The 27,856-nt window shown below is 40.1% G+C and overlaps 1 protein-coding gene across 2 annotated transcripts; it reads right to left on the reverse strand.

Moving 5' to 3' along the window:
- Positions 1–843: 843 nt before the first annotated feature.
- LOC104248901 (lysine-specific demethylase JMJ31) lies at positions 844–27,856 on the reverse strand. 2 transcript variants are annotated; one of them, XM_070155803.1, is made up of 15 exons: positions 27,701–27,856; positions 27,522–27,599; positions 22,609–22,692; positions 22,334–22,501; positions 22,177–22,245; positions 21,956–22,082; positions 18,721–18,793; positions 18,482–18,598; positions 17,451–17,570; positions 17,302–17,320; positions 14,468–14,549; positions 14,009–14,322; positions 1,961–2,076; positions 1,786–1,879; positions 844–1,178 (listed from the first exon to the last, which is right to left on the reverse strand). In XM_070155803.1, exons 1-15 carry the CDS (start codon positions 27,845–27,847, stop codon positions 1,110–1,112), a joined length of 1,677 nt encoding a protein of 558 aa, XP_070011904.1. In that variant the 5' UTR covers positions 27,848–27,856; the 3' UTR covers positions 844–1,109. The 2 variants fall into 2 exon arrangements, with proteins under 2 accessions (XP_070011904.1, XP_070011905.1); XM_070155804.1 differs by lacking the exons at positions 844–1,178; positions 1,786–1,879; positions 1,961–2,076 and adding an exon at positions 2,089–2,195.

A 27,856-nucleotide genomic window follows, 5' to 3' on the forward strand; every position in this document is an offset into this window, starting at 1 on the left:
TATAAAAGCTTCTATTCTATCCCCACTCATCCCATCTTTAAATGTTTGCCCTTTTATTCCTTTCGTCCTCCCTTACAAAACCTAATAATTACCAAACTTTCTTTACCATGCCTTAGTTTCTTTTCCATTCAGCTTGGAATCCCCATGCAAGTGCTTCTTTTCCTTGAGAACCCTCAAGTACCATGCAAAAGGTAAAGGCCTATGACATGCATGTTTCCAAAGAATTCACATATTCTTGGCTAATTCCAACTTGATCTTTAGTAGCGCTGAATCTGCATGATCCATAACTTTCTTTTGCATTACTGCTAAAGATTTAAAGAAACCAAAATAACATGGGAGCAAAGAACTACGTAGTATATATCATTAACTGCCTGGCTTTGGGGTCGAAAAGATACTAGCTTCTTCAATACAATAACAACAAACCCAGTGTAATCGTGGTCTAGGGAGGTAGTGTGCTATACTAGCTCCTCCAATATTACCCAAACAAAAAGTTCTAGATAATCATAGTGAGCCCCATCTCAACTCTCACATGAACTGGACAGAAATGTCAAGAATGATTACTAATAAAGTATTGCCCTTACCTATCATTTGAAAAAGAATATCCATGGTCATTATTATCTTTAAACTCGCTTTAACCTGACACAAAAATCAATATTTTGAAGCTTGTTAACTCACTGACGCAAGTGAATTGGTAATTAGCTACATTCAAGCAACTTGAACTTTTGTAAAACTTCTCCTACCCAACCCCCACGCTAAAAAAATAAAATTATCTTACAATCAACCAGAGTGGAAAGAAAAGGCAGAAAATGTCATATCAAGAATTTCTATTAATAAAAGAATCACTTCTAAATTAACGCAACTCTCTAATCCAAAATATTTTAGGTATTATACAATATAAACAGGAAAAATCTGAACTTCAATATGAAATTCTGTTGCACAGAATCTACAAAAGCACGCAATAAATGGCAGCTAAATTTTGTAAGGACCTCAGTAATATAGGGTTACAGCAGCATGATACCAAATGAAGAGGAAAAGGGTGGATGAGGAAAGGACTCTGGCGTGAATCCAATTTGAGAGGGACCGATATTCTCATTGAAGTGCTTGGTAACCTATTTGGCTGCTGGTTTTGGCCCATCAAGATTAATTCCCATGTACTGATCGAGCACATTTTCAAATGCCTGAATGTCATAATAAGCAAGGGTAAGTCATATTGGTTTTTCTCATTCTCCAGTACGGACTAATGACGAGAACTCAATTGAAGTAAATCCATTATTAACCATTGACATCTCGTACTAATACAACTAAGAGAAAAATGAAGTTGACACTAGAGAGAAGACATTTTGCTTCATGTAGTATGTACGAGTGCATAAATAAATATCACAAACACGAAAAGGGTCAAATCAGATCAAACAATTTTAGAGCCTGTACTTTAACTGATCAACATCAGAGAACGCTATATGTTGAAAGACTAAATAGCTCAGAGGACCCTAGTACAACCCCTTGAGAACTTGCTCAAAGCAACAAAAAGGTTGGACAGATGCGCCACGCTCATTTTGGTCCAGATATTAAGTAGATTGGTCATCCGTCAAATGATTTTACCACCAGTTACAACGACGATATTTTATTCATATCATCGAGAAAGAGCAACAAAAATAACAATAAATATAAATTTCATTCCCTTTCACCAGGAAATACAGATACCAGCATAATAAAAAGTGACACTGTGCATGTAATAGTTGAATAGCAGATAAGTTGCATTTAACCTTAAGGATCTAAAAGACGCACCTGACGAGCAACTAACTCTTTGCCATTCAAAAGTGCATCCATTGCGGCAGACTGGTCATCAAACACGCCATAAAAGATCCGGTAGAATTCGTTCCTGTACACATCACAGGAAACTGGGACGTTAGGAGCAATAGAAATTTTCTAGTCCACAGAAATGCATGCAGACAAAACATACTGGTCTTCTCCTGAAATTAGCTGATCCATCTCTTCAAATTTTCGAGTGAGGATCTCTGATCCAACAGGAGTAAGTACATGCAGTACTAAGGCCTCCAGTGTTCTTGGAAAATTGTTCTGAAAATGAGAATTTAGCTTCATTAAAGCAATGAAAGGGGAAGGAAAATACCACGGAGAGCTGAAAGGATTGGGATGAATAATGCATGGAGAAAGCCTTAATAAAACAGCAGCTGACTCTACAAAAAACAAGGTGGTCTCAGGGAAAAAAAGGAGGAAGATAAAAACAAACCATGAGAAAACAAATCACATACTCCAAAAGTTTGTCCAGCCTCCAAGATGCTAAAGCATTTGAAGGATAAGGCTCACTCACTTAAATATTAGCAGGAAATACTTGTCCAGTATAGCTAAATACGGATTCTACCTATTTTGATTTTAAGAATGCTAATACACTCTGTAGACAATAAATTTGGTTCGAGAAAATAAAATCAAGACCGAAAATATCGCAACAATCGTAGTATTTGATTTCGAATATTTGAGTGTACAATCTCTATGAATCCTCTGATTCTTCTTTTCAATAGTAAATAAATTCAAGGGCCTTTGAGCTTGAACTTGAATATGTATTTGTTGCCACGAACGATGATCTTGTTCTTGAGCTTTAGCTTGATCGCTTGAACTTGACCTTGATTTGTTCTTCGTTCTTGAGCTGAACTTGATTTGTTCTTCGTTCTTGAGCTTGAACTTGATTTGTTCTTCGTTCTTGAGCTTGAACTTGATTTCTTGAACTTGATTGCTTGAAGCTTGAAACTTGTAGAGAAATTTGCGGTGTTTGATCCACGAGCTCTCTCTTGCTTCTTGTTATAACTTCTGGTGTCCTTTTTCTGGGTTATGAAGACCCCTATTTATAATTGTGGGGGAAAGAGTTATGATAAGAACAAACTCTTTCCGACCAATCAAATTGAAGTGTGCCATGACCGCATTTGATTGGCCAAAACATGTCAATTGCACCTGTGGCGCGATTTCATTAGTCTTTTAGTGTGACTTGGCATGCCTTGTCATTTTTGACACGTGTCACAATCCTATTGGCCTTTCCATTTGACTTGGCACCATGTCATTTGACACGTGGGCGTCAATTTGGGCCTCTAGAAAGATAAAATCTTGGGTTTAATGAAGTGGGCACATCATTTTAGCCCAATTAAATGGGCTAGCTCAATGGATTAAGACTTATTTATTTAATCCATATATATTGGACTTATATAATTAGTTCAATTATAATATCCCATAATATTTATTTGGATTAGTATATTTAAAATATAATCCAAGTTATTAATTGAATTTGAATCCAATAATTTTTACATGCCTACAAATGCCCCCTACTTCAAGACTCGTCGGGGTGTCTAAACTTTTGAAGACCAGGCTTGAAGTATCCATATTAGTATACTTGAACTGGCTTGAATTAATCATATGAAATATTAAAGTATTTGAACTTTATATTTCAAATATCATTGTTATATGCCTCAAACACAAGGAATGTAAAAGCTAGTATAAAATTTAAATTCCAAGATCACATTGCACTCCCTCACATGGCTTTGTAATCCTTATGGAACTTGGTTTGCCATCTTCTCCTGGCAAAGCACTCCCTTTTTGTCTCTAATAAGAACACTGTCGTGACTATTCGACTCTTAGGAGGCAAAGATATCCTTTTTTGTTTCCAATTACTCACTCCGTTTTTGTGTTTGGAACGAATTCCAGTCGCCTTAACAGTTGATCCCACATCGAGAATAAATCTTCCCTGCCATCTTTTATAAACCCATGTGCTCATAATTGTTGAGCATCAATTCGCAGTCTTCGCAAGCCACTTGAGTTTACTTTTGACGAATTGGAAGCATTGACGCGAAGGTAATTCTTCTTCTTTTCTTGTGCTTTTCTTCCCTGTGTTACCTGTTGTCTTTTTTTTTCTTTTTAGACGTAACTTCTTCAAACTACGAAGTCCTTTATAAGTTCGAGACGAAGGCCTTTAAAAGTTCGTGATGAAGATTTTTAAAATTTGCGGTGAAGACCTTTAAAAGTTCGCGCAATGATCCTTAAAAGCTCGTGGTCAAGAACTTTAAAAGTTCGCGGTGAAGACCTTTAAAAGTTCACGGTGGAGCCCTTTAAAAGTTCATGGTGAAGACCTTTAAAATTTGGGGCGACTCGTGGTCGAGATCTCTAAAAGTTCACAACGAAGACCTTTAAAAGTTCGCGATGAATACCTTTAAATTTTGCGGCAAAGACCCCTAAAAGTTCGTGCAAAGATCCTTAAAAGCTCGTGGTCAAGATCTTTAAAAGTTCATAGTGAAGACCTTTAAAAGTTCTGGTGAAAACCTTTAAAAGCACGCGATGAAGACCTTTAAAATTTGCGGTGAAGCCCATAAAAGACTGCGATTAAGACCTTTAAAATTTGTGGCGAAGACCGTTAAAAGCTCGCGTAAAAGATCCTTAATAGCTCGTGGCCGAGATTTTTAAAATTTCACACTGAAGACCTTTAGAAGTTCTGGTGAAGACCTTTAAAAGCACGCGATGAAGACCTTTAAAATTTGCGGCGAATCCCATAAAATTCTGCGATGAAGACCTTTAAAATTTGTGGCGAAGACCTTTAAAAGTTTGTAATGAAGACTCTTAATAATTCATGGTAGAAATCTTTAAAAGTCGGCAATGGGGACTCTTTAAAGTTCGTCACGAGCACCTTCACAAGCACCTTTAAAAGTTTGAAATATACGCCTTTTAAAAGTTCGAAACGAAAACCTTAAAAATTCGGATGCCTTTAAAAGTTCGAGATGAACACCATAAAAAGTTCGAGACGAACACCTTTAAAAGTTCGCCATGGAAACCTTTAAAAATTCGGATGCCTTTAAAAGTTTGAGGCGAACACCTTTAAAAGTTCGCAACGAAAACCGTTAAAATTCGGATGTCTTTAAAAGTTCAAGACGAACACTTTTAAAAGTTCGTAACGAAAACAGTTAAAAGAAGTCCGACACAGACATCCCCCCCCCCCATTTTTTTTTATATCTGAGGCGATTCTTTTTTACTTATCTATGCTCTCTTTCAAGACTGCGATTGTTACTCTTCCCTTTTTTTAGGGCAGTGAGCGGATATGAAGACTAAGAAACTTGAAGGTTATGCGAACATGAAGATATAGCGTATCCCCGGACTTTGATGCAAATATTGTCTTCATTTCAGTGAAGACACCATTTTACCATAGCAACTTGCCCCCATCAAATCAAATGGGATCCAAAGTTCAACAGGAGGATGGCGTTTCAGCTTGATTTTACATTCCTTTCATACTTCACTCGGACAACAATTCGGGCACTACATATCTTTTGAAATCATGCGACTGAACTCAGAATGAAACTCTAAGCTGTCTACGTACCTCGGTGAAGAGGATCAAGTATTACCGTAGTTCAAAACAGGTGATTTTTTTTATGTCCTAACTTTTGCCTAGGCCGCCTCTTTCGAAGTTTTCAACCTAGCGGACTCATTTTTTTTTTGTAGGGGTCGTACATAGTTTAGACTCATGCGGGCCAGAAGTGTAGCAACATGCAGTTTAGGCTTGTGTGTCAAAGAGCGTTGCAGCTTCAAGGATAATACTTCTTTAAAACTTGTCATTGATAGGGCCGATTCTCATGCCATCTTCATCAACCAACTCGTAAGCCCCACTTGAGTAAGCTTCTTGTACGACATATGGCCCATCCTATTTTGAAGTGAACTTCCCTACAGGTTTATGGGAAGTAATTATGGGTCTTCGCACGGCAAGGATTTGATCTCCTACTTGAAAGGATCTCGGGCGAACTCTTTTATTGAAGGCGCGAGATAATCGAGCTTGATAACATTCAAGACTCTGTTGAGCTTCCAATCTCTTTTCATCAAGAGCTTCCAACTCTGCTAATCGAAGTCGAGCATTTTCTTCATCGGTGATCCCTTCTTGAATAGCCAGTCGTAACGAAGGTATTTGACGCTCAAGTGGCAAGACGGCTTCGACTCCATAAACGAGTGAATAAGGAGCCGCCTGTGTTGGCGTGCGGTGAGTCGTCCTATATGCCCATAGAGCTTCTTCCATACGGTCATTCCAATCTCGTTTGGATTTGGAGACGACTTTCTTTAACAAGTTGCATAGAGTCTTGTTGAATGCCTCGGCTAGACCATTGGCGGCAGCATTGTACATCGAAGAGTTACGTTACTTGAAACCAAAGAGCTCACAAATCTTGTTCATCAACCTATTGTCGAACGGCTTGCCATTATCCGTTATTATGTAACGGGGAATGCCAAAGCGATAGATGATGTTTACTCGGATGAAACTTGCAACATTTTCCTTCTTTACCTCCTTAAGAGCAACCGCTTCAACCTATTTTGAGAAGTAGTCAGTTGCAGCCAAGATGTATAGGTGGCCACCAAAGGACTTTGGCAGTGGTCCAACAACATCCAATCCCCAAGCGTCAAATGGCCAGGATGCAACAGTTGGGTGCAACACTTCAGGAGGTTGATGAATAAAATTCGCATGGAATTGACAAGCCTTGCATCTTCGGGCGTAGTCCAAGCAATCTTTTACCATCGTTGGTCAATAATATCCCATCCTTTTTTATATGGAAGTGGAGTTTTGGTCCAGACTGGTGTGACCCATATACCCCAGAATGTGCCTCTTGCAAAGCTTGGAGCGCTTCTTCTTCTCCTAGGCATCGCAAGAGTACTCCCTCGAACGACCTTCTGTATAGAGTATCCTTGTAGTAAAGGAAGTGAGGTGCGCGACGACGGATTTCAGTCCTTCTCCTCAGATTTTCTGGAAGTATCCCATAGCATAAGTAGTCGATAATGGGTTGTCGCCATTCTTCTTTCTCAACTTCAGAAACAGCAACAAGATGCTTGAGTTCGTTTTCTTCACCTTCAGCCTCATTTAGCGGCGGTACTACCCATTTTTAGCAGACGGTAACTTGCGCTTGGTCAGGCAGGGCAATGATGAAGCTAGAGCAGCTAAAGCATCAGCCTTCTTATTTTTTTTCCTTGGCACATGTTGAATAGTCACATCCCCGAGCCACCCCATCAACTTTTTAGCGTAATCATGATATGGGCGTAGTTCAGGCTTTTTGACCTCGTTACCCAAAAGTTGATTGACCACTAACTGGGAGTCACCAAAGACTTGTAGTTGCAATTGCTTCATATCAACGGCCATTTCAAGCCCAAGTATTAATGCTTGATACTCAGCAACATTGTTGGAACAGAGTTGTGTCAAGGTGAAGGAGTAGGGTAAGACTTCACCTTGGGGAGTGACAAATACTACGCCAGCCCCGGCTCCCCCACGATGCGCAGCACCATCAAAGTACATCTTCCATGGAGGTTGAACTTCAACGACCATTGCGTCCTCATCAGGTAACTCATCAGTTAGCTCCCAATCCTCAGGTATCGGATGATCTGCCAAGAAGTCTGCCAATGTTTGCCCTTTTACAGCCTTTTGAGGGATGTACAAAATCTCGAATTGTTGAAATTGGAGGTACCATCTCGCTAGTCGATCACTAAGAACAGGTTTTTGACATCACGAACTTGATGGGATTTGCTTTAGAAACAAGACGGACAACATGAGCTTGAAAGTAGTGCTTCAACTTTTGAATTGAGAAGACTAGCGCCAAACACAACTTTTCAATTGGCGAATAATTCAACTTGTTAGGTATCATCATCCTGCTCAAGTAGTAAAGAGAGTTTTCTTTCCCCTTACTATTTTCTTGGGCCAACAGTGCTCCAATAGACCTTTCCTGCGCCGCAATGTATAGTATCAATGGCTTTCCAGGTATAGGAGCTGTTAAAACTAGAGGCTTCATCAAGCAGGTTTTGATACTTTCGAAGGCATTGCTACAAGCCTGGTCCCACTTGAAAGGAACGCCTTTCTTCATGAGGCGACTAAATGGTTGGCACCTCCCAGCCAGGTTTGATATGAATCTTCTAAGGTATGCTAGCTTTCCTTGCAGACTTTTCAATTCATGGATATCTCGAGGCTCAGGCATTTTCAAAATGGCATCCACTTTGGCTTGATCAATTTCGATCCCTCGATATCTGACAATGAAACCAAGGAACTTTCCAGAAGTAACTCGAAAGGCACATTTCAATGGGTTCATCCTAAGTTGGTATCTCCGGAGCAATTCAAATACCATCCTCAAATCTTTCATGTGGTCGCCCTTCTCTCTTGATTTCACCACCAAGTCGTCAACATAGCATTCGACATTCTTGTGGAGAAGATCGTCGAAAATATTCTGCATAGTCCTTTGGTAAGTAGCACCCGCGTTCTTCAAGCCAAAAGGCATTACCTTGTAGCAATAAATACCCTTTGGGGTACGGAATGCAGTAAGCTCTTCATCTTTTGGTGTCATGCGTATTTGGTTATAGCCCGACGAACCGTCCATGAAAGACATCACCTCGTAACCAGTAGTAGCATCGATCATCAGCTCTGGAATAGGAAGCGGAAATTCATCTTTCGGACATGCATTGTTGAGATCTCTAAAGTCAATGCACACTCGAATCTGGCCATTCTTCTTCCATACAGGGACTATACTTGAAACTCATGTTGGGTATTTAACTTCGCGAATAAAGCCAGCTTCGATGAGTTTGTTAACTTCGGTTTCAATCAAGGGAACCAAGTCTGGCCTAAAACGCCTTTGAGCTTGTTTAACAGGAAGAGCACCATTTTTTACTGCAAGGTGATGGACTGCTACTTTCAAGTCCAAGCCAGGCATCTCTTTGTAACTCCAAGCAAAGACATCCCTGAACTCTTTGAGTAACTCAATATAAGTGCTCTCTTTATCAGCTTCTAGTAAAGCACTTAGGTAGGTGGGTCTTGGTCCTTCATCGGTGCCAAGGTTAACTTCTTTTAAGGCATCAACTGTCGTCTTCACTCCTTCTTCAAGTTCAGGTGGAGCATCTTTCACATCTTCATCTTCTTGAGGGTCTCCATCATTGAAGGATATGTGATAACACGGTGAAACATCCTCCAATTCCGCATTATCTTCCATTGAAGATGGAATGCCATTCTCGACTTGTACAGTAACATGATACGAAGAACCCACACTTTCTTCGTCTTCATCACGTTCCTTAGTATAGACCACAGTATATGGCTTTACCTTTGGTACTTCTTTACATGAAACAACAAGTTTTGTTTGTCGCCTCATTCTAGAAGGAACCAAACTTTGGAAACCCTTAGAGATCTCATGGATTTTGGGTGAAGCGGGTGTCCTTATGCTTTGAGAATTTCTCCGGAACTTGTTCCCCTTCTTTAGTGGACCCAATCTTTCAAACACGGAGGTCCTCACAGGTGATTTTCCAAGTCGATCAAAGACAGAAGGCTTGTTAGAAGCGGCTGATTCATCTTCTACAGTGATATAATTGTTGCTCGCCCTTCTTATTGAGATGCGCACTGGTGACGGTTGCTTGTATCCCAAACCTTCACGTGGTTGCCTCGTTGCAGCTTCTGATAGGAGCTTCCCTAACTTTGACGGCTCATTGGGATCGTATCCAGCTTTTGCAAATAGCTTGTAAGCGTTAGGGTCAAAACCTTCATCTGTTCGCTTTGTAGGGAGTGCTACATTCTGCAAACGATTTTGGGCTACAAACCCTGCAAGCAGCATTGAGGACGACTTTACTGCCTTAATTCGTTTAACCGAAAGAGTTAACTCCTTTAGCATGTTAGCTTGGCGATTAGATGGTTCACCTTCGTCTTTTCTTCCTTTTAGGGACATATTGGAGCGCCGGACTTACTTTCTTGCCATAAGACGTAATATTCCCTCTATAAGATTTACTCGCATTGGGTTGTACCTCCTTACTAACAGCTTTGGCTTCACCAGTAGTCACATTTCTCTTTTAGTTGAGGGCTCTTTATTCTTGCTTTTCATGCCATCATCAGCTTTCAACTCCTTCACAACGCAGTTCTTCAAGTAGAACTTTGCATCGGCGAAGTGTGACTCAGCCTCGGTGAATGGCTCATCATCAGCAACTACCGTCTTCTCGACTTCACCCTCGTAGTATTTTAAACATTGATGGTAGGTAGATGGAACTACTTTATTCTCATGTATCCAAGGCCTCCCAAGCAAAACATTGTATGAAGTTTTCGCGTCGATCACATGCAACCATGCACTTGATTGCATATCTTCAATAGTGATTCCCAGCCTGATCGCGCCTATGGCTCTTTGCCCCCCTTGGTTGAATTCTTGGATCATCACACGACTTTCTGAGAGTTCGTTCATGGGAATACCAAGTTCTTTCACAGTATGTATTGGCAAAATATTCACTGAGGATCCTCCATCAACCAAAATTCGATTTACCCTTTCGCCGCGCATATAGCCAACCAGGTACAATGGGCGGTTATGAGGAGTGTCACCTAGCAAAAGATCGTCATTTGTGAACGTGACCTTTTCCTCACAAGCATTAACTTCTTGAGGAGTGGACTCGATGGGTTTTTCCGAAGATGGCGCCAACGGTAGGTCATCACTCTTTTCTTCCCCTTTGTCAGCATGGCAACAAGAGGCATCAATGCCCTCATGGGAAATCTTCGTGCGGAACCAACTTGGTAAGAACTCCAAGGTCACTGGATGTCATGGCTTTTGAGGGTGGTGCGTCTCCACTTTTGCTTTCTTCAAATGCCTAACTGTATTCTTTTTCATTGGTCTTTTTACCATCATCTTCCTTGTTGGTTGTTCGACTGATTCTTTTCGTGGGCTCCTTTTGTGGCGCCTACGACGAATCACCAACGTCCAACCTTCATCATTATCAGGTTGGTCGTCTTCAACTTTGTTGTTCTACGGTAATTCTTCATTTTTGATTCCTTTTAAACTGCATAACTCCTCTAGATTGAATGAGCCAAAGGTGATAGAAACTTGGTCTGCGCTTGCTTTCTCATCTTCAAGCACGATCTTCTTTTCGCGAGCCAAATCCATGACTTTAGCCTTGAAGACAAAGCACTTCTCCAGAGGGTGGCTTACAAGTCGGTGATATTTGCAGTAGTTTGGGTCATTTGTTTTCCCAACTTCATTTGGCCGCTTCATCTCTGGAAGCTCAATGAGATTTAACTCAAGGAGTTCTTCAAAGATAGCTGGCACATCGGAATCTAGAAGTGGGTATTCTTTCTCTTGCATTTCTTTTAGAGTCAACTTTCCACTTGGCTTATCGTGAAAAGAAGTGGATTTCATACTCTGCTTCTTGCTCACCTTCGTCGTGAACTTCATAGGTGACATGTTGACATTCATAGCTTCTTTGCTTTCAGACTTGGGTACGAACTTGCCCCACTTCCTGACTTCTTGCTTGTCATTCCATTTGCGAGGTTCATAGATGGGCAGCCTTTCATTTCCAGCGGAGGCCATGCTCAATTCCATGTCATGGGCACGAGTTGCAAGTTCTTCGAATGTGCCAGGCTTGATACCTTGCAAGATGTAGCGCAATCCCCAATGCATGTCTTGGATGCACATTTCTATGCCCGAAGCTTTACTAAGCATGTCTTTGCAGTTGAGGCTTGAATTCCTCCACCGATTGATAAAGTCGATAACTGGTTCCCCCTTTCGTTGACGAGTATTTGTAAGTTCTATTATACTCACAGTACATCTCGTACTATAAAAGCAATTGAGGAACTCTTGCTCTAGTTGATCCCAGCTATCGATAGATCCAGCCTCGAGGTCCGTGTACCAGTCAAAAGCATTTCCTTTTAGCGAGCGGACAAACTGCTTGATGAGGTAATCTCCATAAGTCCCAGCATTATTGCACGTCTCCACGAAGTGCACAACATGTTGCTTTGGGTTACCTTTACCATCAAACTGTTGAAACTTCGGAGGTTGATAGCCAGCAGGCATCTTCAACATATCGACCCTTGCAGTGTACGGCTTTGCATATGTAAGGGAGGATTTGACAGCAACTTCATATTTGTTCTTAATGGTTCCTTCAATGAACTCCTTCAATTGATCGATTGGAATCATCCCTTCAGATGAGACAGGGATAGCCTTAGTGGATGTTGTTTGTCTCGAGGGAGAGTCACTCTCTAGAACCTCTGGAAGCTTGCCGGGTGCATGGGTGGATTCTTCTTCCATCAAGATTCCCACCCTGTCTGTTAGCTTGTCAATTCTAGCCTCTTGATTTTGCATGCATTTGGTCAAGCCAGCGATTGCTTCTGTCAAGTTTGCCAATTGCTCCTCTATAAATGAAGTGTTTGTCACCATGGCTTGCATGATTGTCGTGGACGATGGAGAGTAGCATGGATTTTCACACAGATTTATCCTTGATTGGCTCACGTTATGCGGTGTAAGTAGGATCCACCACTTGAAGCATCATCATCTTCCATCATAGCAGAGTGGCTTGGATCCGGAGAGGTCAAGCAGAGCAAGAGTTTTCTTGATCTTTTCAGCAACATCGCTTCCTCCTTCAGATGCGTTTGTGGAAGATTTTGCTCCTTTTGAGGATGAAGATCTGAAAACAGGGGTTGATGCGGACGGCTCTTGGGGTGCCTGTTGTCCTAAAGAGCTTGCTTTGCTCCTCGTAACTGGTCCAAAGCTTCCAAAGGTAACATCGAGGATGTTACCGAAATCATTATAGAACCTGGAGTTAGCAGCCTTGGTGGAAGTTGAACCGGAGTTGATTTTCTTTGAAGCCATTTCAATGTTCTTGAACTTTGGTGATTGAAAGGTTGAGATGAGAGGTAGAGATTGTCCCACTGGGCGTGCCAGAATTTGTAGACAATAAATTTGGTTTGAGAAAATAAAATCAAGACCGAAAATATCGCAACAATCGTAGTATTTGATTTCGAATATTTGAGTGTACAATCTCTATGAATCCTCTGATTCTTCTTTTCAATAGTAAATAAATTCAAGGGCCTTTGAGTTTGATCTTGAATATGTATTTGTTGCCACGAATGATGATCTTGTTCTTGAGCTTTAGCTTGATCGCTTGAACTTGACCTTGATTTGTTCTTCGTTCTTGAGCTTGAACTTGATTTGTTCTTCGTTCTTGAGCTTGAACTTGATTTGTTCTTCGTTCTTGAGCTTGAACTTGATTTCTTGAACTTGATTGCTTGAAGCTTGAAACTTGTAGAGAAATTTGCGGTGTTTGATCCACGAGCTTTCTCTTGCTTCTTGTTATAACTTCTGGTGTCCTTTTTCTGGGTTATGAAGACCCCTATTTATAATTGTGGGGGGAAGAGTTATATAAGAACAAACTCTTTCCGACCAATCAAATTGAAGTGTGTCATGGCCGCATTTGATTGGCCAGAACATGTCACTTGCACACGTGGCGCGATTTCATTAGCCTTTTAGTGTGACTTGGCATGCCTTGTCATTTTGACACGTGTCACAATCCTATTGGTCCTTCCATTTGACTTGGCACCATGTCATTTGACACGTGGGCGTCAATTTGGGCCTCTAGGAAGATAAAATCTTGGGCTTAATGAAGTGGGCTCATCACTTTAGCCCAATTAAATGGGCTAGCTCAATGGATTAAGACTTATTTATTTAATCCATATATATTGGACTTGTATAATTAGTTCAATTATAATATCCCATAATATTTATTTGGATTAGTATATTTAAAATATAATCCAAGTTATTTATTGAATTTGAATCCAATAATTTTAACATGCCTACACACTGGTTTCCACCCTACAAACACGGAAGTAATAAGCTTGTATAAAAAATGTCCAACAGAACTTAAATTATAGCATTGGATGCTATTGCATCCTTAAAAATATTGAATCACAATTTATCAGGAAAAACATGGTATAAATCAAATAACCAATGATCATATATCTGCCAATATGATGTTTCTACTTACAAGCCCACCCACCCACCCCAACCACACTTTTCACCCCCAAAGAAGCAGGACAGTTTCTCAACCTTTTTGTTTTATCCAGTTGGACTATAGTGTATGCAATCTCCTTTGAGAACTAAAAGATGCAGAGGAAACAGAAAAAAAAGTAAAGCTGAAAGGAAAGAGAAGAAGTTAAGAATAATAATATGGGCCCAAGATAACCAAGATTCATCAAAATGGTTAAAAATGAACTCACCGCCATTGCAAGAAAGACACTCTGGATTGTAAGTGGATGAAGAGTCAAAATAAGATTAGTAACTGGATCATCGTTGATGCTACACAAGTCCTCTTCTCTTTTATTCGTCTCATCATTCTCCTTAGCAGATGAATTATCTGTATACTCCAATCCCGTCGGCTTGCTAGGATTGAGACAGTCATGGACCAAAGAAATAAGTTCATTTAGAGACTGTGATGCACATGGCTCCAAATCTTGCAGCATCACTTTTGACCTAAGCTCATCATTTGAACTTCCGTTGCCACAATTCGTGCTGATTCTCTGTTCTCCATGATCTAGAGAATAGAATTACAGTACTTAGAGCACACGACTGGCCTATATACATGTCAGTTTTTCTCCTATATAGGTATTAAGAAGACCCCAGAAGTGAAAATGTGCAAAAGTTAATATTCAAAACTAACAAATAGAGAAAATGATTACCTCTGTATGCATCATTAGGCTGGGAAGTCGTACAAGTCATAGTTTTATCCATACTACTTGAAGGAAAATGCAGCATCTTATTCTGCCCTGGTCACAAAAGAGGGAGAAATGAAAAAATCATGTGTATACTTATTATCCAACAACATGGTAAATCGATCTCTGCATTGATGTTTAACAATTCAGTCCAATTAAAAGTACAACCTCAAGTTTGCTAAGAAAAACAGCTTTTTCTCAGGATAAAACAATAGTGCTTTATCACAAGTCAAAACAAGTTGAAAGAACTACTTTCCTTAATCCATCTAAATCATAGTCTTACCTCCTCCATCATCACCAACTGCATTCAAATGTTACCAAACAGGTCTTCCTCACTTGAAAATTTCTTGGTGTATATTAGAGTCCCACAGCAGTTGAAGATATTGGTTTTAATCTCTACATACGATTTTGGACACTTTCTATCTCATGAGCTAGCTAACATGGTATCAGAGCCACAGTCATCCCTCATGTTTGGTTAGCCAATGTTGAGTTCCCATGATATGTTACACACACTCTAGATGTCCAACCCTGGAAGTGTGATAGGGTATTACAGTCCCACGTTGTTAAGGGTATCGCTTATACTGACTTTATATGATCTTGCCCTTGCCTCATGAGATAACTTTTTAGATTGAGTTTAGACCCCAATGTCAATTTTCTTTTCCTTATTTTTTTATATTTTTGATAAGGTTTTTTCATCGCCGTGGGCTAATCAATGACAATTTTCTTACAACGTCAATACTCAACATACAGTTTTACAGACTATTGTCTGTCATGATCTCCCAAGTCACCCCTCTACTGTCTTCCATCAACTCATCAAAGCTTTCTTTTGTTTATCCCATACTCCATGCATTACACATTTCATATATAACCAGATGGATCTTTAATGTTTGACCAATTCTTTGAAGTCTTAATCACCAAAATACCAACCAGAGTTCTGGTTTTATTTATTCCTTTGTTTGACCAACATCTGGTCATTGGAATCAAAGCCAATGAAAGGTTTAAATTATTGAGTACTTCTCAATTTGAACCTGTTTAATCTGACAATCTATGTACTCTATCTTTTTCATGACAACCCAATAGCTGAACATGAACGGATGTCAATGCTAAACATATATGATTCATCTGATCCTGAAAGGACAGAATCACTGATTTCCATCCCACAAATGAAGCACAGAAGCATCTTGAAACTGGCTATTAAAATGATTATTATAAGGGAAAAGGTTCAAATTTACCCATCAACTATTAGATTGTCGCTCAACTAGGCCCTCCATTTGAAGTTGTCAACAAAAACACCATCACCGTTCTAAAAGTGGACCATTTTTGCGTTTCGCCTCCAACTCAACAAACCAAATCCTTATAGACATTAACTCTCCTCCATGTACTCAGACACGTAGTTAACACATGGATGACACCTAGCAAACCCGGGTCACATAGCCTTCAACGAACCCTCCAGCTCCACCCAGCCATTTCCGACCAATCCAACCCATCATACCAGCTAAAAGCATCTCGAAATCAACAGACCCAGCTTCAGTCAAAAAAATTCAGTAGCACAAAGCAACCCAGCCTCTCCATCCCACCCACCTCCCCCACCCCCCCAAAAAAAAAATTGACTGTCACCTAACAACAAAACAAGAACACAGTGCTCTGACCACCTACCAGACCTGTTCAGACAACGGTGAAGCCCCGTAGCCCTTTTCTGCAATGGTCAAGGCAAATCTGCCATGAAGCTCAAATCTCAGCCCAATTGAAATAAAAAGGGAACACATATGGGTAAACCTGCCGTATTCCTTTTCAGATCAGGACTACTTCGTCAAGATTGCAAAAGATTGTAAGCTTACCCTCATCGGCAAGTTCTCATGGGAAAAGCCAAAAGGAGGAAATTAGGAGGAATTTCACGAGTCAAAACCCACTAAAGGGGACAGTTAAAAAATTGCATGTCATCTTCGAGGCCATATTGAGAACATACAAAACCAAGCAAAAGAATAATGAAGAATAAGAAGAGGAGGAAAAGAAGCCGATTGCTGACAAAAAGAAACAAGAAAATGCAGAGAAGGAGAGATCAAATGCAAGAAAGGAAGGCAAATGTAAAGAGGTCGCAACCCTACCTAATTTTTTTAATGAAAGGTAAATTTGTGGCAACCGTACCCAACTTAATTAAGAAAAGAATGACGTGCAAGGGAAAAAATGTGGTGGATAAGTAAGGGATTAAAAAGAAATACATCCCACAGAAGCCAGCTGAGACACATCATGACCCAATTAACAAATGCAAGTGAGACAGATTGTACAAAATGAGATGAATCTCTAGGGTGCAGGATCGAGTCAAAGAAATGTTGCATGAAACATATCAGTTTACATGGAGGATGAACCAACAAGGACTCCGTTTGATGAGTTAGAGGTGAAGGCCAAAAATAGTCTACTTTTGAAACAGCAAGGTGTTTCTGTAGGCACCTTCTACCAGAGGGCCTAGTCAAGTGAAAGTCAACAGTTGAGCTATTATAAGGAAATAAGAAATTTCCTGTTTAACAGCTCAAACTTTTAGATGATGTACTTCCCACAATTTAATATGGTATAAATACAGGCAAAGGTCCCAGCAACGAATTTAACAATGAATGAGTTTTATCGTATCCATTATCAATGAATTTCCATGTGCTTAGGCCAAAGCAAAATAATCCATGTCCCACATGAAATGACATGACGAAGACCAATATAAATAAGTGTTCTCTTTCACTAACAGCTTAAACTTTTAAATGAGATTTTTCACGTAATTAAAAAATGATGAATGGAGATATAGGATAACTAACCATTTCCTTATCAATCAATCTTGCATTGCCAGTGGAGAGGTGGAAGAGCACCAATGAGCAAAATTATTAGTCAAATATTTCTTCATGAACACCACAGAAGAGCCAACAATAAATCTGATCAATCTAAAAGACGAGATAGACAAAACTACCTTTTTAGTATTCTACGCAGATAATATGCATCCATATGCTCCAACATGCCAGATATTGTCATGGACCGCCACCAGAAATTAACAGCGATGGTTAATGCTTCACTATCCACTTGATGAAACCTAGAACATCAACACTAATGACTAGGTACATCCAATAATTCAAAAAGAAAGGAGAAAATTATAAATAACAGCAGAGCCACTGCGGATACACATCATTCAATGAGTTGATAGATCTAGTGACCTACATCGAAAGACATATGATTAAGTCGGAGGGTTTCCTACAGTACATATTGCTTCCATCTCCAACAAATAGAGTAAACAAAACCCAATATACATATTCTGTGAAAAATAAATTCATTCTAAAATTAAAATCAACGGCATCCACCAGTAGTCAAAAAGAAATCCAGATATAACTGTTGGATTTATATACAGAACATGCAGATAAGCAAGGAAGAAAATTCTGTGCTACTTATGCTTTTGTTAAAGGGCACTCCAATAGAATTACTACTCCAGTACTAAGTTTCAATCACATAGCAGAATTGATATTCTCAATTCTTTTGACAGAATACATGGGTACAAACTAAACGAATTGGAACCTTAGAACATGCAGACAAACAGAAATTCATGGAAGCAGTACACGACACGTGCAGCTGATGCAAACAGAAATTCATGGAAGCAGTACGCGACACTTGCAGCTGATGCAAACAGAAGATTATCGAAAATGAGTAATTTAGAATTGACGCATACATAACAAAAGTTATTATCTGGTGAATTGTGTCAAAATTGTACATTTTCTGTACGAGCAATTCAAAAGTTCCAATTTTCTCTCACAACTTATGCCGGGGGACTTTGCGTAGTGGAATATTTTCTTCTCTAGACCAGTAAAGACCATATAGCATGAAACACTTTTTTTATGAGATAATCCACATCCAGAGAAATGAGGTTTACAATGTTTAGAAAGAAGGGGAAAAGGAGGAAAACAAACATATTATGCATGTTTTAGCAAGAAATAAAACAGGGTAATATCTTACCATCCTTCGGGAATGAACAGGGCATCACCAGCATGAAGAACAACCTTCTGTGAAAAGCCATTTAGGCATGCTGCCCTTGGGTAGACTGAAAGGTTCGGTTCTTCTAAAGTAACAGAGCTGCAAGGAAACAAAGAATAAAAGAGGACAACATATTATGTGCCTGAACTATCCAATTTCTGCCTAACCATAAACGAAAAGAGCTGAAAAAATACGTCTAAATTACATATAGGATGAAATACCTGTGGTTTGAAGCCTCCCCATACAGAGGTAGTGGATATAAGTATGGAGTTGCAGAAGGGGGCCATAAAGTAACTGCCAACCAAATAAAAGTTTTGAGAAAGTTTGAATAGGCCAACAAATTTTCAGGATGGAGAATATTTCAGCATAGTTGACTGCAGTTGATATGTAAACAGAAAGAGATAAAAAATCATTCATTGCTAATGGACAATAACCGGATGAATTGAAAACTGATAACTGTGGTAGCTCCGGCTAGCAATTGTACCTAGTAGGCCAGAAAAAAAGGCCACATGTATCCTTTATTTTGTAGAGATAATAGCCAACAACAACAACAACAACAAAAGACCCAGTGTAAGGGCAGTGTGTACGCAGACCTTATCCCTACTTTGTGAAGGTAGAGAGGATGTTTCCGATAGATACTCAGCTCAAGGAAATGTGAAAAAGAAGTAGTAGCAGCAAGCAATAATAACAGCAAGATAATAAGATTACCGGAGTGAAAGAGACAACATGTAGTAATAGAAATTTATGAATCAGAAAATACAAGATAAGAAGATAGCCGGAGCGAAAGTGGCAACATATAGTAATAGAAAACTAAGAATCAAAGGATACAAGAATAACATTAATACTACTGGTATGGAAAAGAAATACTCTCGACTACCTACTAACCTTCTACCCTAGTTTTCGATCTCCACACCCTCCTATCAAAGGTCATGTCCTCGGTAAGCTGGAGTTGCGCCATGTTCTGCCTAATCACCTCTCCGCAATACTTCTTTGGCCTACCTCTACCTCTCCCCAGATTCACCAAGGCCAACCTCTCGCACCTTCTTACTGAGGCATTTGTGTCTCTCCTCTTCACATGCCCAAACCATCTTAGCCTCACTTCCCGCATCTTGTCCTTTACCGGGGGCCACTCCCACTTGTCCTGGATATCTTTATTCCAAATCTTATCTCTCTCAGTATGCCCACACATCCATCTCAACATCCTCATTTCTGCCACTTTCATTTTCTGGACATGGGATTCGTCAACTACCCAACAGTCTGCCCCATACAGCATAGTCGATCTAACCATCTCTGTAGAACTTACCTTAAGTCTTGGTGGCAAATTCTTATCACGCAAAATATCGGATGCGAGCCTCCACTTCATCCACCCGCCTCCAATACGATGTGTGACATCCTTGTTAATCTTCCCATTACATTGGATTACTAACCCAAGGTATTTGAAACTTCCTCTTTTGGGGATGACTTGTGAATCAAGCCTCACGGCCACGTCTGTTTCATTAATTACGTCACTGAGTTTGCACTCCGAGTATTCTATTTTGGTCCTGCTCAACTGGAAACCTTTTTACTCCAGGGACTGTCTCCAAATCTCTAGCATCGCATTTAACACCGCCTCGCATCTCGTTAGTCTGTACTATGTCATCTGCAAATAGTATCGTGGAACCTCTCCTTGGATGTGTTGCGTCAGAACATCCATCGCCAAGGCAAATAAAGTGGCCTAAGACCGGTACAAAAACGAGCTAAGACCGGTATAAAATGGGACAAATAGGGAATGGTACAAAAAGGCTAAGAAGGAGGCGAAGTTAGCGATTACAGCACTAAGACTGCAGCGTTTAAACGTTTGTATGGAAAACTTGGGTACAAAGGTGGGGACAAGAAGTTGTACAGATTAGCCAAGATGAGAGAGAGGAAGACCCATGACCTGGATCAAGTAAAGTGCATCAAAGACGAGGAAAGTCAAGTATTGGCAGAAGAGGCACATATTAGACGAAGATGGCAAACATACTTCCATAAACTCTTGAACTAGGAAGGGGACAGGAACATTGTGTTGGGTGATTTGGAGCACTTCGAGAGTCGTCAAAATTTTGGGTAATGTAGGCATATAGGGTTAGGGAAGTTGAGGGGGCTATGCGTAAGATGAGCAGGGGGAGCTACTAGGCCAGACGAAATCCCGGTGAAATTTTGGAAAAACGTGAGCAAGGCAGCCTTGGTGTGGCTTACTGGGTTGTTTAATGTCATTTTTAGGACGAAGAAGATGTCCGAAATGGAGATGGAGTACGATGATTCTGTTGCACAATAACAATGGTGATATCCAAAATTGCAACAACTATAGGGTTATCAACCAGGGAATTGTTAGGACGAACAAGATGTCCGAAGAATGAAGGTGGAGCACGATACTTCCATTTTACGAGAACAAGGGTGATATCCAGAATTGCAACACATATAGGGGTACAAGCTGCTAAAGAACACTGAAAATTTGGTAGAAGTTGGTAGAGGTAAGGGTAAGAAGGAAGGTGCCTATTTTCGAGAACCAGTTCGGATTCATGTTGTGGCAATCGACTACGGAAGCCATTCACCTGGTAAGGAAATTGGCGGAACAATATTGGGAGAGGAAGACGGACTTGCATAAGGTGTTCAATGACCTAGAAAAAGAATATGAAAAAGTCTCCAGGGAGGTTCTATGGAGATGTTTGGAGGCTAGAGGTGCTAAGGTCATTAAGGACATATATGATAGAGCTAAGACATGGGTTAGGACGGTGGGAGGAGACCCAGAACACTTTCCTGTTGTAATTGGGTTGCACCAGGGCTCAGGCCTTAGAATTGAAACCAGATCTATTAAAACGGACAATTGTGGTAGCTCTTACTACTACATGTACCTAGCAGGTGAGAACAAATAGCCAGATGTAATCCTTTATTTTGGATAAATAGTAAAATCCCATTATCTTCCTCTTTTCTTCATTTTCTTCTTTGAAATAACAATCTATGATTTCCAGAAACCAAAGGTGGCACAGAATGAGAAGGGGAGCCTTGGAGCAACGGTAAAGTTGTCTCCGTATGACCTATAGCTCATGGGTACGAGCAATGGAATCAGCCACTGATGCTTGCATCAGGGAAGACTTCCTACATCACACCCCTTGCAGTGCAGCCCTTCCCCAGACCCTGCGTGAATACGAGATGCTTCGTGTACCGGGTTGCCCTTTAAAGGTGGCACAAAATTATGCCACCAAGAACTAAACTGACGTAGCTAATCTGTTTCCTTCCCAAGCATCAACGTTCAAGAGAGAGAGACAAACAGACAAAAGGAACAGAATACTCAGAACGATATACAATTTTCTTTGTCCACTGTTGTTCTGGTCCCTCTAAATGTACAATGTTGGAATTGCTTCCAGCAACCACCCACAAGAGAGTTCCATAGCATGAGAAGGAAGTTTTTTCCATTAAAATACAGATATGTCTAACCTTCCTTGCACCCAGATACTATGCATAAGAGGTTGTGGTGCGGATCGTAGTGTGTGCTAGATCTAGACTTCATGTTGTTCATCCACAAATTAACAGAAGCCAGGCTTTTGGTCTCCAAAGGTACAGGCTGCAAGGCAGAGGTTTAAATGTCAATCAAGTCGAAATTCTGCGCCCAGAAAGCAAGGGGTAATCAGGCAGAGGGAATGCAGTCATTCTCACACCGTTTGAATATCTTCTCCAAGGCACTCCAGTTGCTTGTGTTCCTTGTTCTCAAAATTCAAAATTGGTACCTGAACAAGAAAAGATTTATCCAGTATTAGTCGCATTCCACTAGAAAGAAAGCAATGAGACCACTCCTATCGCCAATGAAATTGCCACCTGTGCTAAATAAAATTGCTGAGGAGCTTCTCCAAAAAGTAAAGCTTGATCAGTGTCAGATACTGCAAGACTATGCTTCTGAGATTCCAGAAAAGCATCTCGCCTTCCATCCCTATTTTCCAATAGGCACAAGCAATATTCGATAAAGGTAGAGAATTGCAATGGGACCTGAAATGGAGGGTGATATAAGTTAAAGGGTCAGCTGAACCAAATCATTCAAGAGTACAGAGTTTGCATTTCATGCTCTTCAAATATCTCAAAAACGAACAAGTTACCCTTTCATGGCCTCTAATATCACCATAAAAGACGGGTGCAGATCTGGACCGCATAGCTTCCACGACTACTGAACCTACGCGTTCCTACAGTCAAGTATAAGTAAATGAAAGTTCCAGAGAGAACACATCGTTACTATTGTCTTTAAAATGAATATGGAGTATATGAATTTCACAAATAGTCAAGTACTACTTTTCATTCACATGATTATAATTTTACTGTCTTGTACCAAAACTGTGTTAGCATGTAATCCAGTTAAAGTCATATAAAATGTGTATGTAAAAGTTTTAAACCCTGTCAGAGTAATTGTAAGCATCACCAGCATCTACTTCATGAATCTACAAGGAAGAATGACTATTTCAAGTTATTACCCTCTTTTTTGATAATGTGGAAATTCAGGTGATTACCTTTCAGGATAAACAGAGTGTGACTAAGAACATTCTTTCTACTGACTTATTGTACATACGAGGCATCTAGCATGTCCAAAAAAGAATATTGCAAAAGAAAATGAAAGATCCTAGATTCACTAGCTCGGTAAGAACAATCAAAATACAAGGACGCAAGGATCGGACCTGCCTAGAGGACTCTCTATCGTCCCCATCATCCTAATAGCCGATAGAGAAACGAAGCAGTGAGGACTCCTAAGTAAGAATCTCTTAGACAAAGAAGCAAAACCTAGACTAGAAATCTGATAACAAATAGCACAGAAAAAGTCTTCTAAAATGCAAATGAAATATTTATTTCTATTTCATTTATCTCGCTCTTCCAGCAATAATTGTTCAAAAATGCCTTTGAAGTCTGTCTCTATGCTTCTTGTAATCACTTCCTCAATTTAATATTGTTCTTATTCAAGCTTGCTACAACAATTCTTGCATAACAAAAACAATGGATTAATTTAAACATCTAAGGTTCCTAATTGCAAGAACCTGATGGAAAGGAAGGTGAATATAAGTTAGCTGTCTTTCATGCGTAAAGAGGCAAGCGAGGAGATATCCACCTCCTGTATGTAACGAACCGACCGGTCGTTCTAAGCTTTAGTGTTCCATTCGGTGGTTTGAGGTCTTGAGTAGCTTCATATGATGTACCACGACTTGTGTGTATGGTTGGTTTCGGTGTTCGTGAGGTTCGAGGTTTATTTGGAAGAGAAACTCTCAATTTGGAAGCTTTAAGTTGGAAGAGTTGACCGAGGTTTGACTTTTATGAGAACGTCCCCGGAACGGTGTTCTGATGGTTCCAATAGGTTTGTATGGTGATTTTGGACTTAGGCGTATGTCCGAAAGTGGATTCGGAGGTTCCTAGGTTGAATTGGCTCTTTTTGCCGAAAGCTAGCAATTTGAAGGTTTAGAAATTTCCCAAGTTTGACCATAAGTTGACTTTATGGCTACCGGGTTCGGATTTTGGTTTCGATACTTATAATAGGTCTGTTTTGTCATTTGGAACATGTGTGCAAAATTTGGTATCATTCCGAGTTGGTTTGGTAGGAATCAGACGCTTGGCTGTGATTTTAGCGATTCTTGAGTTTCATTGTGAATTCTATGTGTTTTGGTGTCTGATTCGTGGTTTCGGATGTTATTTTGGTGTTTCGAACTCGCGAGCGAGTTCATATGATATTTTTAGACTTGTGCGAATGTTTGGTATAGAGCCCCGGGGGCTCGGGCGAGTTTCGGATTGGTTTGGACATGGTTGAGAACTGTTGGTGTGATGGTGCTGCGGTTATCACAATTGCGAACACCAGTTCACAATTGCGAAGAGGGCGGGGGTGTCAGGTGTCGCAAATGCGATGCCTTGATCGCAATTGCAAAGGTGGATCATTGTCTAGGCCGGTCGCTTTTGCGACATTCTGGTCGCTTTTACGACCTGGGCAGACTTCGCAAATGCGATGTCTGAGTCGCATTTGCGACATTCCCTTGGCTTGTCAGGCAGCGCAATTGCAATCCTTTGGTCGCATTTGTGAAGGTTCACAAATGCATTTGCGACTTCTGCAACTGAACAAAATAGAGGAATTTCGGGACTTGGTCTCATTTTATCACATTTTGAGCCCTATACTCAGTGGGAGACGATTTTAGATGGAGATTTTCATACAAAGCTAGACAAGAGGGGTTGCTCTGATGGTAAGCAACATCCACTTCCAACCAAGAGGTTGTGAGTTCGAGTCTCCCCAAGAGCAAGGTGGGAAGTTATTGGAGGAAAGGATGTCGGGGGTCTATTTGGAAACAACCTCTCTACTCCAGGGTAGGGGTAAGGTTTGCGTACACACTACCCTCCCCATACCCCACTAAGTGGGATTATACTAGGTGGTTGTTGTTGTTGTTGTATTTTCATACAAAGCTATTGGGTAAGTGATTTTGACTCAATTTTAATTATATAACATGATTATTTATGAATTTCAACATCTAAATCAAGAGATTTGAAGATAAATTTTGGGAAATTTTGTCTATGTTTTGAAAAAATAAAAATTCGAGATTTGAGAATCGAATTGGAATCGGATTTGAAAACTAAACATATATATGGACTTGTGGGGTTATGGATAGTCAAGATCTACCCTTCGACTAGAGTTTTGACCAGGCTAGCCTGGGGTTGACTTTTGGGAAATTGTGTAAAGATCTTAACTTTATTAATCGAAATTGGTTTCTCTTCCATTGTAATAGTATTAAATCATTTTTTGTTAGATTTGAGCCGAGTGGAGGTGAATTTTAAAGGAAAAGCATTTTTAGAGTATTGAATTATCCCTTAGGATCTGGCCTAATTGAGGTAACTATCCTGCCTAACTTTGTGTAGGGGAATTATCCCTTAGGATTTGGGTTAATTGCTTATTTTTGTTATGTGAAAACGACGTGTACACGAGGTGACGAGTGCGTACACAGTCGTATGTGTGATTTATGACCGGATTTGACCCAGGGTTGCTCTTATTGCCTTGCATTGCTTGGGAGATCTTTGCATTACGTGTTTTCACTTTGGTTGTTTATTTGAGTTTATGTTCCATGCTAGAGATCATGTTTTAGGATTCTATCTCCTTAATTAGCCAAGTTGGGCATTGGTGAGATTGTCGCTATTGGGTTAACTGAATTCATATTATATGTTGTACACCCATCCACGTTTGCTTATTGATTTGTCCTTGTGCACTGCGTTGGTAAATTGTGAGTTTATGTCTTGATGACAATTGTTGGCATGTTGTGTTGCTATAATTGTGGCACATGTGGACTTGTCGGGCGGATTGTTCGGGTGTTCGCACGAGGTTTCTGTCGTGCTATTGTTATTGTTGATATTGCACATGTGGCGAGATAAGGTCGGTTATATCGGGGTTGCACATGCGGCGAGACAAGGTGGGATGATTTTTAAAATGCGTGTGGCGAGACAAGGCGGGCATTTACTTTATTATTGCGCAAACAGTGAGATAAAGGTGGCTATGTGAGGATGATATGTGATGGCCTGAGGGCATTTATTGATGATGTTTGTGTGGTGGTAAAAAGGGGCATTCTTGTTTGTGCTTATGACTTCTTTGTGTGTGTCATGCATTTATACATGATTTGTTGTGTGATTTCTAACATGTCAATCTATGCCTCTTTTATTACTTGATGTTTTGGTTATCAAGATAGATTCACTTACGTGGAGTCATCTCATATTCTATTGGTAGCGTAATGGATTGGAAATAAAAAGAAAGTTATTACCATGCATTACTTTATTTGATTCTTGATGGTTCTCTGGAACGTGTTATAGGTAACTAATACGGAGTTGGATTCATATTGTGGCACGAGGCCTTTGCCGTGCGGTATGACTTATGATGTGGCACGAGGTATTTGTCATGCGAGGGTGATTGATAATGTGGGCACGAGGTGCCGTATGTGTATGATTCTATTGGATGACTTGTTGTTGAAACTGAGTCTTATCTGTATTGAATTGCTATTACTTGTTCCGATAAAATTACAGTTATTGCCTCCTGTTATTCTTCTCGTTGCTAGTCTTTGATATTTCTTTTGCACAGGTTATTTGACTAGTGAGTGTCTTGACTTGAATCTCGACACTACTCCACCGAGGTTAGTCTTGATACTTACTGGGTACCGACTATGGTATACTCATACTACGCTTCTGCACATTCTTTGTGCAGATCCAGGTACCTCGGATTGTGCTGCTCGCTAGAGTTTGAGCTGAGTTGTGAAGACTTCAAGGTATACCTGTTGTTCCGCTCGCAGGCCTCGAAGTCACCTTCTATTGTTTCCTTACTGTTGTTTATTGTATCCCAAACAGTACTGTATTTTGAGACTTATTATGTACCTCTTATAGAGCTTATGATTGTGTATTATCGGGTCTTGGGATGTAATTGTTGTATTCTATGTTGCTCGGACTCTCCAAAAGTGATGCCGCACCCGTGTCGGATCCTCCAAAAATGCACTAAAATTGAAGGATCTGACATGCACCCAACAATATTTTTGAAGAGTCTGAGTAACCTAGGTTGTATTACCATAGTGGCTATGTTTTGGGTATTTTCTCAGTTTTATTTAACATTAGTTGTTATATTTTATCTGATGTGTTGTGTGATAGACTTACCTAGTCTCTAGGTTCCATCACGACACTTAAGTGTGATTTTGGGTCGTGACACTGCAGCAGTATAGTTTTGCAGCAAAAGTTTTGCTAGTAAATTGTGGAAAGTATTTTTGCAATTCATATTAAGACTTCAAAACCTAATTGCAAAGGCACACAAATTTAGTTTCGGTGATTAGCAATCATATGAAAATTCTAGACCTCAACACCCGGCAGCCCTACAGTGCATAGGCGGCATCACTAAACAGTTGGTGTTTCCAGTAGTCCTCCTAAATTTAATTTTATTTTAACTATCCTTTATTTATTTAGCTTAATGATACAGAATCAGGCGTCACTTAATAGTATAATTTTAAAGCAACGAAACGGAAAAGGAAACCTGCAAGTATATTAGGCCACCGTCCGACGGGTTCCATTTTGAGAAAGCTTTCCAATGCTTTATGCATCCCTTGAAGACCTAAACCCAAACAAAAAGAAAAAATTGCTGAGCACATCCGCACACATGTAGTATGTGTTTGTATACTACTACGCGTATATTTTCTCAATTAGAGAAGTCACCGCTGGGATGTTTTTGGGTTCAATCTGAGAAGAGAATATCTCCGGCGACGGAATTTCGGTGAACGTGTGTATTGGCAAATTTTCCTCCACCATTGTTACACTGGTAGTGCTCCGAAACCCGATCCTTGCTGAGACTGGGCCAGACATAAACGTCAA

Source organism: Nicotiana sylvestris, chromosome 9 (assembly GCF_000393655.2).
Source record: "Nicotiana sylvestris chromosome 9, ASM39365v2, whole genome shotgun sequence".
NCBI lineage: Eukaryota > Viridiplantae > Streptophyta > Magnoliopsida > Solanales > Solanaceae > Nicotiana > Nicotiana sylvestris.

Excerpts from the sequence above, each read along its gene's own strand:
- LOC104248901 (XM_070155803.1), bottom strand. The coding sequence starts at position 27,847 with ATGTCTGGCCCAGTCTCAGCAAGGATCGGGTTTCGGAGCACTACCAGT. Across the intron at positions 18,794-21,955 it reads AGTATCTGGGTGCAAGGAAG|TTACTTTATGGCCCCCTTCT; the intron begins GTTAGACATATC and ends TTTGGTTGGCAG. Across the intron at positions 1,179-1,785 it reads AAGAGTTAGTTGCTCGTCAG|GCATTTGAAAATGTGCTCGA; the intron begins GTGCGTCTTTTA and ends TATGACATTCAG.